Source organism: Leuciscus leuciscus (assembly GCF_965113295.1).
Source record: "Leuciscus leuciscus genome assembly, chromosome: 15".
Lineage (NCBI taxonomy): Eukaryota > Metazoa > Chordata > Actinopteri > Cypriniformes > Leuciscidae > Leuciscus > Leuciscus leuciscus.
In genome coordinates this window covers 38,462,329-38,476,777 of record NC_138739.1, presented here as the reverse complement: position 1 = coordinate 38,476,777, position 14,449 = coordinate 38,462,329, and the positions used below count along the sequence as shown (strand labels likewise).

The 14,449-nt window shown below is 37.5% G+C and overlaps 1 protein-coding gene across 3 annotated transcripts in view; it reads left to right on the top strand.

Annotated features, from left to right (window-relative positions):
• rnf123 (ring finger protein 123) overlaps positions 1-14,449 on the top strand; it is a 151,162-nt gene that overhangs the window by 14,875 nt on the left and 121,838 nt on the right. For all 3 annotated transcript variants that reach the window (XM_082137792.1, XM_082137794.1, XM_082137793.1), the window contains exons 15-21: positions 737-810; positions 3,235-3,352; positions 3,513-3,612; positions 3,688-3,749; positions 3,919-3,990; positions 5,266-5,386; positions 6,524-6,625. In XM_082137792.1, the coding sequence (XP_081993918.1) occupies positions 737-810; positions 3,235-3,352; positions 3,513-3,612; positions 3,688-3,749; positions 3,919-3,990; positions 5,266-5,386; positions 6,524-6,625 (649 nt within the window). The remainder of the gene's footprint in view (positions 1-736; positions 811-3,234; positions 3,353-3,512; positions 3,613-3,687; positions 3,750-3,918; positions 3,991-5,265; positions 5,387-6,523; positions 6,626-14,449) is intronic.

Sequence of the window (14,449 nt, the reverse complement as noted above, 5' to 3'; positions counted from 1 at the left end):
CTGAGAAGAAGGAAAACTTCTTTCCAAAGGGCCTCTATCTTATGGCCTAAAAGAGCATGCTGGGAATTCATACTTCAAAGCATGTCAGTGCTTGACGTCTGCTTTTGGTGTCTAATCAGAGCCAGAGAGGTGTTGACGTCCTCTTGGTTCATTGATGTTCATGGCAATTATCAGCAAGGACACAGGCTGTCCCACTTGAAATAAATGTCTTGTTAAAATTAAAATGACTGAGGCACTTTGTTTTTAGCTTGCTGTAATGTGTTTGATGAGTTTGTTTGATGTCCACGGTTGTGAATGGGAATTGGCAACATGTTGATCCAAATTATTACTGTGGCAGCCAATGCTTAACAGATTGAAGCACTGTCGACTGGCGAGTTTGTGATCGTGGGCCCGCATAAAAATGAACGGACGGTGTGAGGACCCTGTGCGACTTTGGCACCCGAATGAACGAGCATAATAAGAGTAAAGAGTTAAATAGAATAATCAGATGTGTTGCTAAACTATTATATAAATGACCAATAACCAATTGCCATTCCAACTTATATTCGTATATATATTTAAGTCATGAGAAAATGGAGTCAGATAAAAGTTTAATTGGAATTAAGTTACTTTGCCACGCTGAAAAGACAGTAACACGCAGTAAACCTTCACCCGCTTATCGGAAACTGTTGTTGGACCGATTGGGCAGGCCTTACACTGTCTTCACTGAAATCTGTTTTCTTTCTCTGTTCTCTAGATTCATTACCTTCGTCTGACCACAGCGATACTCCGTCATGAGAAGTCCAGGAAGTTTCTGCTCAGCAACGTTCTATATCCTCTTTAATTATAACTTAGCAGGCTTTCAGAAAACACCTTTAAACTACCAGAAAGGTTTAAAATTAGACAGGGGAAAAATCTATTTATAAGAAATGTAATCATAGTTATTACATTTTTTTCTGTGATCATTGCTGAGTTCAGGATTACTGAGATCAGATCGATACATGGATAGATAGGTGGAATAGATACAGTTGATGTTTGATCCACATGAACTATGGACATGTTCTACTAAGTTTGACAACCAGAAAGTGTCCACAATCTTTATTAAACATATATTTTGAACATATGTACTGTATGTATATATTTTTTAAACTAGCAAACTTATATTGTAGATATTATATTGGGTAGATATTTAGGTATATATGAATGAATGAAGGCATTTATATAGCGCTTTCATATGTACTACAGTACACCCAAAGCATTTTACAATCATGTCAGGGGATCTCTCCTCAACCACCACCAGTGTGTAGCATCCACTTGGATGATGCGACGGCAGCCACAGAACAACGGCGCCAGTGCGCTCACCACACACCAGCTTTAGGTGGAGAGAGGAGAGAGAATGATAGAGCCAATTCAGTGGATGGGGATTGTTAGGAGGCCATGATTGGCAAGGGCCAATGGGTGGAATGTGGTCAGGACACCGAGGTTATACCCCTGCTCTTTACGAGAAGTGCCATGGGATTTTTAATGACCACAAAGAGTCAGGACCTCGGTTTAACGTCTCATCTGAAGGACGGTGCTCTTTGACAGTATGGTGTCCCCGTCACTTTACTGGGGCGTTAGGACCCACACAGACCACAGGGTGAGTGCCCCCTGCTGGCCTCACTAACACCTCTACCAGCAGCAACCTAGCTTTCCCAGGAGTCTCCCATCCAGGTACTGATCAGGCTCAGCCATGCTTAGCTTCAGTGGGCAACCAGTCTTGGGCTACAGAGTGATATGGCTGCTGGCAAGAGATGTAGATGGTATCTAGGTAGATGGGTAGATATTTAGGTAGATAGGTTGATATTTAGGTAGATTGGTATATATCTAGGTTGATAGGTTGATATGTAGGTAGATTGGTAGATATTTAGGTAGATTGGTTGATATTTAGGTAGATTGGTATATATCTAGGTAGATGGTTGATATATAGGTAGATATCTAGGTAGATTGGTAGATATTTAGGTAGATAGGTTGATATTTAGGTAGATTGGTATATATATATCTAGGTAGATGGTTGATATCTAGGTAGATTGGTTGATATTTAGGTAGATAGGTTGATATCTAGGTAGATTGGTAGATATTTAGGTAGATAGGTTGATATTTAGGTAGATTGGTATATATATATCTAGGTAGATGGTTGATATCTAGGTAGATTGGTTGATATCTAGGTAGATTGGTTGATATTTAGGTAGATAGGTTGATATCTAGGTAGATGGGTAGGTATTTAGGTAGATAGGTTGATATCTAGTAGATGTTTAGGTAGATATCTAGGTAGATATCTAGGTAGATGTTTAGGTAGATTGGTAGATGTTTAGGTAGATTGGTAGATATCTTGGTAGATTGGTAGATATCTTGGTAGATTGGTAGATATTTAGGTAGATTGGTATATATCTAGGTAGATAGGTTGATATTTAGGTAGACTGGAAGATATTTAGGTAGATGGGTAGATATTTAGGTAGATATTTAGGTAGATAGGTTGATATTTAGGTAGATTGGTAGATATTTAGGTAGATAGGTTGATATCTAGGTAGATTGGTAGATATTTAGGATTGATATTTAGGTAGATAGGTTGATATCTAGGTAGATTGGTAGATATTTAGGTAGATAGGTTGATATTTAGGTAGATTGGTAGATATTTAGGTAGATGGGTAGATATTTAGGTAGATGGGTAGATATTTAGGTAGATGGGTAGATATTTAAGTAGATGGGTAGATATTTAGGTAGATAGGTTGATATCTAGGTAGATTGGTAGATGTTTAGGTAGATTGGTAGATATCTAGGTAGATTGGTAGATGTTTAGGTAGATTGGTATATATCTAGGTAGATAGGTTGATATTTAGGTAGATTGGTAGAAATTTAGGTAGATAGGTATATATCTAGGTAGATAGGTTGATATTTAGGTAGATTGGTAGATATTTAGGTAGATAGGTTGATATCTAGGTAGATTGGTAGATGTTTAGGTAGATTGGTATATATCTAGGTAGATAGGTTGATATCTAGGTAGATTGGTATATATCTAGGTAGATAGGTTGATATCTAGGTAGATTGGTAGATATTTAGGTAGATAGGTTGATATCTAGGTAGATTGGTAGATATTTAGGTAGATTATTTATAAGATTATTCCTTCTTATTCTTATTCATACAGAGGAAGAGTAGAGAAGTTATAGATGTATTTATCTTGGAGATTTAATGGGTGTTGGTCCTTAACAGTCTCACGTTTGACGTGCTTCGGTCTGTGGTCTTCTTCTACATCAAGACCCCTCTGAGAGTAAAGGAGGCGGGGCTAGAGGAACTCATCCCCACCACCTGGTGGCCAACACGCTTCGACAAAGAGGTCAGAAACACCTGTCCAGATCATGATCATCAACCACTATATAATGCATATGTATATACAAAAGTTGTTTCCTGAAATGATCTCGTCAAACGAACACTAATCTGAGCCGAGCCCTGGTTTAAGCGACAGATGAATGATGATTCTCCTGACGTGTGTCCAGGGGAAAGACGAGAGAGACACGCGCGAGGAGACGGCCGAGGAGAGGCTGAGGCGTCGAGCGTACGAGCGCGGGTGTCAGAGACTGAAGAAGAGGATTGAGGGTATGTCACGGTCACTCACACAACATCAAATCTGCAGCCCCGTCTATCAGTGTAACTCTGAGTCTGTGTGTTTAGTTGTGGAGGAGCTGCAGGTTCAGATCCTGAGGTTGATGCTGAACAACAAAGACAAGGGGACGGTACGTTGATGCGTGTTTGGCACACGTCTTGTTTTGTGTGAGGATAAGAACTCGAAATGTCTTGTGGCGGCCTCCACGAACGATTGTACTGAAAAATAACGCAAAACTTTGCGATATCAAATATGTTTCAGACCTTAAAGTTGTTTCTGTGCCATGTTTCTTTTCACAGGGCGAAGCATCTCGATACATTTTCCTGAACAAGTTCCGCAAGTTCCTTCAAGAGAACGCCAGTAATAGAGGGGTAGGACACCAGGCACAGGACATGTTGACTTTACATATATCCAAATAGCATCTAGATATTCTTTGAGGAAATTCAAGGAATATGTTCTTAAAGGGATAGTTCACCCAAAAATTTAAATTAGCCCATGATTTACTCACCCTCAAGCCATCCTAGGTGTATATGACATTCTTCTTTCAGACGAATACAATCAGAGTTATATAAAAAAATGTCCTGGCTCTTCCAAGCTTTATAATGGGAGTTTTTAAAGGGGTGGTTGATTATGATTTAACTTTTCTAACTTTAGTTAGTGTGTAATGTTGCTGTTTGAGCATAAACAACATCTGCAAAGTTACAACACTCAAAGTTCAAAGCAAAGGGAGATATTTGCTTTTAAACAAATCACTTTTTAAGGACTACAACAAACGACTGGTAGGGACTACACGAGCTTCCCTCCCGGGTTAGTGACATCACAAACCCTAAAATGTACATAAACCCCGCCCCCTGAACACGATTTATACATTATGAAGACAGAATAAGCTAATCAATGACTAGAAGATAACTACACATAAGCTACATAAATTCATCAACTAACCATTCAGAAATGTCCTGTTGCTTCTACATGTTGTCACTTCTTGAGTCTCTCCATCATTGTCTGAAACCGGTTTGAACATAAAAGGCTAAAAGTTTTTGAAATGTTCACTGCATGTCTGTGTGAGTGCAAGCTCTTGAAGCTCCGCCCTCTGTGCCGGGAGCAGCAGCTCATTTGCATTTAAAGGAACAGACACAAAACGGTGTGTTTTTGCTCACCCTCAAAAAGTGACAATTTTAACATGCTATATAAAAATATCTGTGGGTGTTTTGAGCTAAAACTTCACATACACACTCTGGGGACATCAATAACTTATTTAACATCTTGTGAAAAGGGCGTTATACCACCCCTTTAATATAACGTAATATAATATATCGTCTGAAAGAAGAATGTCATATGGGTGACTAGAGGTTGAGTAAATCATGGGGTAATTTTCATTTCTGGGTGAACTATCCCTTTAATGTGTATTGATGACTGGATGTTGTTCTGACATAAACATTGAAGAATTTATTGTGCTCAGATCGTTCTTTTTGTCATTGAATTTGATGATCATCACTCACACTTAACAGCAGAAAGTGTATATGGCCATTTTCTGTAACATGATTGTTATCGATTGGATTGTTTCAGTTGTTCCCCGGTAATCAGGGTTTTGATGTTTGCCTCATGCTTGATGCAATGTGACGTTAAGTGTGTGTTTGTGTGTTCAGAACCCCACAGTGTTGTGTCCTCCTGAATACATGGTGTGTTTCTTACACCGGCTCATCACGGCCATTAGGAGCTACTGGGATGAAGGGAAGAGAAAAAGCCCCGGATCCATCAACAGTGAAGGTAGAGAACACACACATTCTGTTCTTTAAAGTCCCTGTGTTGAAAATCAAGCTTTTAATGTTGTTTATACGCCTATGTGGTGTTTTTAATACGCTTTAAGACAAACCATGTGCAAATTCATCAGACAACACCATTGCTGAGTATTTTCTCTTTAAAACTGCAGTGAATCAAAGACAGTCTCAAAAACACGGTTTGAAATCATTAGTGTTTCTGATGTCACAAAACTACCTTGTAACCAATCAGATCAACGAGTGATCGTCAACGAGTGGATCTCTGAGCTGGTGTGAGTGAGTGGAGGCGGGGCTCATTTGCATATTCATAGAACCACGTATACTAAATTAAGCAAGGGAGTAGAGTTATATTCAAGTTTTTTTTTTTTAAGGAGAAAAGTTTAAATATGTAATTTTGGTGATCAAAGATGTGTTTTAAGGGATAAAATGATTGACTACAGGGGGACTTTAAATTTTCTTCATTATGAAATCAGCACAGTTGTATCACCAATGTATTTTTGAGTTTATGCCCCAAAAAATATCAAAAAAAAATTTAATTCAAAAACTCCTCAGAGAAGACATTTATTCAGATGCATTTTATATGTTTTAATGTGTTTTTGAATGGTTTTAGCAAGTTATTATCGTAAACGAAAATTATTAAAATATATTTGCTAATAATTTGTAAAGCTGAAATAAACTAACTGAAATAATTTTGTTGAAGCACTAAAAGTAAAGAAATTAGTTGAAGCAACTAAAACTGAAATAAAATGTAAATAAATATATAAGCACATGACAATATTACAAAAAAAACTAAAGAGGAAAAAAAATAAAAGCTAATTCAAAATGTTGATACAAATAGAATACAGTAAATAATACTAAAATAACAGTTTATTAGATCCAGACAAAAAAGTGCATTGTAAAAGACATTATTTAGCCCAATTAAGATTTATTTTCTTTTTTTAAATACATTAAATATTAAAAATATTTGTTAATTAAAACAAAGTTAAAATAAAATTAATTATCAATTATTAATTGAAAAGCTTAAACTAAATGTAAATGAAAAATCTTGGCAAGTGACTGAAAATAAGTTTGAAGCTCTAAAATGAAATTGAATGTCATGTGATTGACCCAGTTGTGTTTCCGTCAGACGCCTACGTTCCTCCTCAGCTCTTCTACAACGGGAAGGTGGATTACTTCGACCTTCAGCGTCTGGGAGGACTTCTCTCGCATTTGAAGAAAACACTCAAAGGTTGGTTAAAAACCACAAGTAAAGTGTGTTTGGTCACAGAATTACCCAGTGTGCATCTGCACGAGACTCCACCAGAGGGAGCACAAGGTCAGTTTTTCTGAGTGTTACTCACACTGACAGCACAAGCTTCAATAAATAAAGCATTCCTGTATCAGGTTTGGCAATGACAGCATTAGTTTTGTTTTCCTTGTTCATTTACTGTAGTTTGTTCTCAAAAACTCACTTTAATGCTCACAGACGTAAAGTTTTTAAATCTTCCTAGACGTAAAATGAGACGTGCAATCTCATATTGATGTGCCTATTATGTTCGTTTTGAGTAACCTTTGAAAATTTGCTATTGATCTGTTCATAGCTGCCAACCAAATGGTTTAGATCGATCAACTTCCCAAATTAGTTTTAAATTGAGACCGAATAGATTGCACACATCCTGCAGGGTGTTTTCCTTTCCTTTTTTTTTTAGTTTACGACTTTGTTATTAAACCCAAAAACATTGGTGGTCTTTACTTTGATTTGTGGCATAAGATGGATGCTGGCGGCGCTTAGTAGGACTGGGATGCAAATGGATATTGATTTCCCTTCAAGGCAGCGGCACATGCCGCAAAAATATTGACGAACAGCAGGGAACGCGCCAAGAAAGAGTGAGAGAGAAAGGAAGTGGTGGAGAGCTGTTCCTTTTATGTAATGATATGTTTTTTTTTGTGGTTTTCATTAGATGATTTTATTTGTGTAAGGAGTTTGTCAGGAGTTTGCCTGGGTTGGCTGCATTTTCTGTGGTAAAGTACAAATTTGCATGTGACCCCAAAAACAATGAGGATCTCAATTTGGGTGTCAGACAAAACAACATCCACCCATCCATCCATCAATCCATTCATCCATCCATTCATCCACTGATCAACCCATCCATCCATTCATCCATCCATTCATCCACCGATCAACCTATCCATCCATCCATCCATCCATCCATCCATCCATCCATCCATCCATCCATCCATCAATCCATTCATCCATCCATTCATCCACCGATCAACCTATCCCATCCATCCATCCATCCATCCATCCATCCATCCATCCATCCATCCATCCATCCATCAATCCATTCATCCATCCATTCATCCACCGGACAACCTATCCATTCATCCACCGATCAACCTATCCATCCATCATCCATCCATTCATCCATCCTTCCATCCATCCATCCATCCATCCATCCATTCATCCATTCATCCACCGATCCATCCAATCCATCCATCATCCATCCATTCATCCATCCTTCCATCCACCAATCCACCAATCCATCCATCCATCCATCCATCCATCCAATTTATCTATCCATCCACCCATCCACCCATCCATCCATTCATCCACCGGTCAACCTATCCTTCCATCCACCAATCCATCCAATCCATCCATCCAACATCCATCCATCCATCCATCCATCCATCCATCCATCCATCCATCCATTCATCCACCGATCCATCCATCATCCATCCATCCATCCATCCATCCATCCATCCATCCATCCATCCAATTTATCTATCCATCCAACCATCCAACCATCCATCCATCCATCCATCCATCCATCCATCCATCCATCCAATTTATCTATCCATCCAACCATCCACTCATCCATCCATTCATCCACCGGTCAACCTATCCTTCCATCCACCAATCCATCCAATCCATCCAATCCATCCATCCAACATCCATCCATCCATCCATCCATCCAACATCCATCCATCCATCCATCCATCCATCCATCCATCCATTCATCCACCGATCCATCCATCATCCATCCATCCATCCATCCAATTTATCTATCCATCCATCCATCCATCCATCCATCCAATTTATCTATCCATCCAACCATCCACTCAACCATCCATTCATCCACCGGTCAACCTATCCTTCCATCCACCAATCCATCCAATCCATCCATCCAACATCCATCCATCCATCCATCCATCCATCCATCCATCCATCCATCCATCCATCCATCCATCCATCCATCCATCCATCCATCCACCGATCCATCCATCATCCATCCATTCATCCATCCTTCCATCCACCAATCCATCCATCCATCCATCCATCCATCCATCCATCCATCCATCCATCCAATTTATCTATCCATCCACCCATCCATCCAATCATCCACTCATCCATCCATCCATCCATTCATCCACCGGTCAACCTATCCTTCCATCCACCAATCCATCCAATCCATCCATCCAACATCCATCCATCCATTCATCCAATTTATCCACCCATCCATCCAACCATCCACTCATCCATCCATCCATTCATCCACCGGTCAACCTATCCTTCCATCCACCAATCCATCCAATCCATCCATCCAACATCCATCCATCCATCCATCCATCCATCCATCCATCCATCCATCCATCCATCCATCCATCCATCCATCCATCCATTCATCCACCGATCCATCCATCATCCATCCATTCATCCATTCATCCATCCTTCCATCCACCAATCCATCCATCCATCCATCCATCCATCCATCCATCCATCCATCCATCCAATTTATCTATCCATCCACCCATCCATCCAACCATCCACTCATCCATCCATCCATCCATTCATCCACCGGTCAACCTATCCTTCCATCCACCAATCCATCCAATCCATCCATCCAACATCCATCCATCCATTCATCCAATTTATCCACCCATCCATCCAACCATCCACTCATCCATCCATCCATTCATCCACCGGTCAACCTATCCTTCCATCCACCAATCCATCCAATCCATCCATCCAACATCCATTCAACATCCATTCATCCAATTTATCAATCCTTCCATCCATCCATACATCCATCCATACATACATACATATCCATCCATACATCCAATAATGTTAAATTTAAACAAACCATTCAAACAACTTTGTTTGATTTATGGTCGCATTGATGTAAAGCTGTATTTGCAATACAGTGTGACAGAAACAGTAGTGATCTTTCATGCTTACACTCTTACTTTTGGGAAAATGTTTCCAAAACAGCTTTATTACTTTCTGAAATTTTTTTTAATAAATAATACAAAAAATGTTGGTGATGGTGAAACCACTGGCATTATTATTGAGTGCTGGGTAGATTATTGACAAATTGTAGTCCAATACTGAATACAAATCGCATGACAATTTTTTTTGCTAGTAATGTAATCTATTAGATTACACATTTTAGGTACTATTTGATTACTTTGATTACTTTGATTACTTCTGACTGAACTTGTTTTTTTACATTGATTTGAATAGGATAATCTTCTGCCATATTGATATAAAAATGCAAAGAGAAATAAAATGTATTCCATTCTTTATCAACAACATGAAGTGCATTAAACACAACATTACACTAAGTCAGGTTTTTCCAAACTAATTCGTAAATTGATGAAAAGTTAATAATTATTGAAATCTTAAAAATGTTATATTAGGAACATAAAAAAATAGATTTGAGGAGAATCAATACATTTTTTTGAATTTACTGCCATTTTGTGAATATTGCGTAATCATGTAATCAGTAAAAAAATAACTGTAGTCTCATTACGAGTATTTTAAAGTGGAATCTAAATTACGAGTATTTAATTTTTGGAAACTGATTACGTAATCCAGATTAAAATTGGCATTAAAAATGGCTTATAGTTCATACAGAAAAAAAGTATTTTAACATCCACAAATTTAACACATCACTTAAAGTTCGTCAAATTGCTAATTTTTGGTAGTTTATGAATCGCCTCTTAATTGCATACTTCAAAAATTCAAACTTTTCACATTGTGATTTCAGATTTGCATTATTTCCTGACCCAGTTCCCCCACACTATACTTATCAATAAAAGTTGCCGAAATAGTAAAAGAAATGTGCTATCTGACCTTTGACATGCTATTTTCTTTAGCATATTATGTTTTGTCACACATGTAACCTACTATACAGAACAGATGCTACGCAAGTTATGAATCAGCCTAGTATTCACCCATTGTGATTAAATTAGGAAGGCGTTTTCAGCATTTGTGTTTGATTATGTGTGTTTCATTGGTTGAGAGAGGCGAGGCACGTCTTGTCATGTGTCACAACTCTGCTGTACCAGAGTTAGAATTTCATTAATTCTCACTCAGTCTCTCCATTTCTTTTGTCTCCTTAAACACACATCTTCTCCCGGCGTTTCCCATTCACCGCCCTCGTTTGATTAAAAGCTGATAATTACATTCCTTGTTTCCCCGCTGATTCTGCAGAAGCGTCTCTTTCCCCTCCTGGCGCCTGATTGAACTCTTTTGGGACTTTGAGGAAACAATCAAAGCCATCCGAGAGTAAAACAAGACTTCGGAAAGGACAAATTAATAGTGGTACACACTTTTTTTTTTTTTTGCAGGGACAGTTTCGAATGCTGTCAGATTTGATTGTCTGAAGAATTTGTGTACAAAATTTGGCCCTTGTCATCACTGCATCTTGACAATATTGGTTTATGTTTAGCAGCTGCTGAGGGCTTTTCTTTCTTGACATATATTACATAATTCGTTTTTAATTGTTGATTTTGGCCATCGAACCTTGCAGTGTTTGTTTGCACTCAATATTATGCAGCCAAATCCTCCATCTGCTCCTCATCTTTTTCAGCACAGAATATGGTTCAAATATTCAGTAATGTTTCATTATTTGTGGCTTATTAGTTGTTCTGACCATAAAGCGCTGCAGGAATGAGTTCTAAAACCAAGAAACGAATTTTGAACAATTTTCATTGTTCCCAAAGTTGCTGAATGGGTTTGAATGGCTTTTTGGTTAAAGGAGTAGTTCACTCCAGAATTAAAATGTCCTTATAATTTACTCCGCTCCATCTCATCCAAGATGTTCATGTTTTCTTACTTCAGTCGAAAAGAAATTAAGGTTTTTGAGGATTTTTCTCCATATGGGGTCCAACAGGTTGAAGGTCCAAATTGCAGTTTCAGTGCAGCTTCAAAGGCTCCACACGATCCCAGCCGAGGAATAAGAGTCGTATCTTGACAATCCATCAGTCATTTAAAAAAAACACAAAAAACATTTATATACTTTTTAACCGAAAATGCTTGTCTTGCACGTCCACAACTTCACGCATTACGTAATCACTAGTGGTGGGCAGATCGAGGCTTCGTGAAACAATAAAAAACAGTTGAAGCAAATGTGCCATATTGTGTCGAGGCTTCGAAACAATCCGACACCCGTCTCAACGGTGACACCTAGTGGTCACTTGCAGGTGTTGATCTGAAACAACCTTGACAACGAGCCATTAACATTTTTTTTATTATTGTATTTTTCTAATATGTGAAGCTTGTAACCTGTAGGCTCCTCACTGTGCATAATGTTATGTTTGGTCATGAAAAATGAAAGTAATAAAAGAAATCAAGCCACAATGTCTCACTTTTTTATAGATTTTTATTCAAAAATATGAATTTCTCTGCTGTGGAAGGACTTGGCCTACTTCTTTTTTTTACAGATAAATTCTCCAGCCTTTGAAAAAATCCTCTCGCAAAAACCCACGAGGTCAAGATGCGTTGACGTCACTTTTATACAGATGTGCGATTGTGTGGTCTGTTCCCGACCCTGTCAATCAAACGCTGATTCGGCAGACCATGCCACCTGTCGAAACACTTGTGAAACACTCCAAAGCTTCATTTAGCCGTAGTCACGTGACATGGGTGCTTTGAATCACGCTTCGGATCAGTGTTTCGAAACATCTGTGCTTCGGGATCTCGAAAAGCTTCGGAACGTCATTTTCGCATCAGCCATCCCTAGTAATCACATTGGGAAGGTCACAAAAATGTAGGGTGGGACGAAAAACTCCATCTCATTTTCTCCTCCAATCCTAAAGTCGCCCGACATCGTTGTTCTACCTTTTATTTATTTATTTATTTTGTAAAACTAAGTTTTTTACTTAGTCTTCGCACGTAAACACTAGGTTTGTACATCTGCGTGACCTTTCAACGTGATTACGTAATGTGTGGCGCATCACAGCCAGTGCAAGACAAGCATTTTTGGTTAAAAAGTATATAAATGTTTATTATTTTTTAGAAAAGTACTGATGGTTTGTCTAGATAGGACCCTTATTCCTCGGCTGGGGTCGTGTAGAGCCTTTGAAGCTGCACTGAAACTGCAATTTGGACCTTCAACCATTGGTTGCCATTGAAGTCCATTATATGAAGAAAAATCCTGTCCATGTTTTCCTCAAAAACCTTTAATTTCTTTTTGACTGAAGAAAGAAAGACATGAACATCTTGGATGACCTTTACCATCGAAATAATTTTCGTCAAAATCATAATCATCGCTGAGCTTCATAATGACTGTGTTTATTGATTGCATAGTATTGATTTAGGTCAAGTATAAATGTAATCTCCACCTGCAATGATGATCATAATAATAAAACATATCCCATTATCCCATTTGACATTTCTCCAGGACATGTTTATCGAACTACACTAAAGCTCTTTCAACTTTTAACCCCAACCTTCTCTAACCAGCATCAGTTTGAGGTGAAACCGAGGTGCTCTTTCTCTGAATCTCTCTCCATGCTGACTTCTTCTAATGGCTCCATCACACTCATTACATGGCAAATCCCGATATTTTTACTCATAGCAAGCAAGTGGCAGCCGCACTCCGACCGGAGCCAGTTTATTTCCCTCACGGGGTGATTTTGGCATGTTTGCCAGGTTGCTTGCGGAGAATCGTGACTAGCTGTTCCAGTGACTCAGATTTAGTCTTCTGCGACTGGCAAGTGTACTTTCTGTTCCCGGGTTTTTTGGGGGGTTCAATATCCGTCAAATTTATAGACGTGACACTTTCGATGTTTATGGAGTCTGAGATTTATCAACGTCAATTGACAGACGGCCAGAGGTCATTCCCACGGGTGTAATGAAGCCGCTATATCAGCCTGACACCGAATTAATGAAACCACATCTCTCGGGTCATCCACCCTGTCAGAATTCATCATCTACTTGCTGTTAATTTATGATTCCGTTTGAGACGTCGTACAACAAATTATTAGATTTACTTATCGGGTCGTTTAGTGGTGTCGATTTACTAATCATGTCCACCTTATTTTCTGTAGCTCAGTTGATCCTTCATTAAGGAGATGATATGTGCAGATGTAAAATTAATTAATATACTTTAAATTATTTTAAAATGTATTTATATTAAAGTAACATTTAGTTAAATATTATATATATTTTTTTATAAATGTTTAATATATAATTAAAAATTAAATACAAAATAAATTACAATTTTTTTTATTCATGTAGTAAAATGTACTCAAAGAGGCAAACCTTGAATATATTATAAAATTATTAAACAATAATATAAAAAAAATTTAAAATGCAGTTATTTATATTACAATTAAATTGTATTTAATTCTGTATAATATAAGATAAATATCATTTTATTTTTTATAAACTTTATTTTCTCGACTCAAAGTGGTAAACATTCAATAAATGATAAACCATTTTAAACGTAATTATTTATATTAAAATAACATTTTATTTAATTCTATGTAATATAATATAAAATAAACTTAATTTTATTTATTTATTTTATTTTCTATTAAAATGTGCTCAAAGTGGTGAACATTCAATAAATGATAAATTATTTTAAATGTAATTATTCATAAATCCTGATTAAACTTAAATTAGATTTAATTTATGCAATATATAATTAAATAATTGGTTTATGTATTCTAGATATTTAATATATTTTAAAATTATATGTAATAATACATTTATTTAATTTTCTTTTTTGTAAAATGTGCTCAAAGGGGTGAACATTCGATGAATGAATACATATATATATAA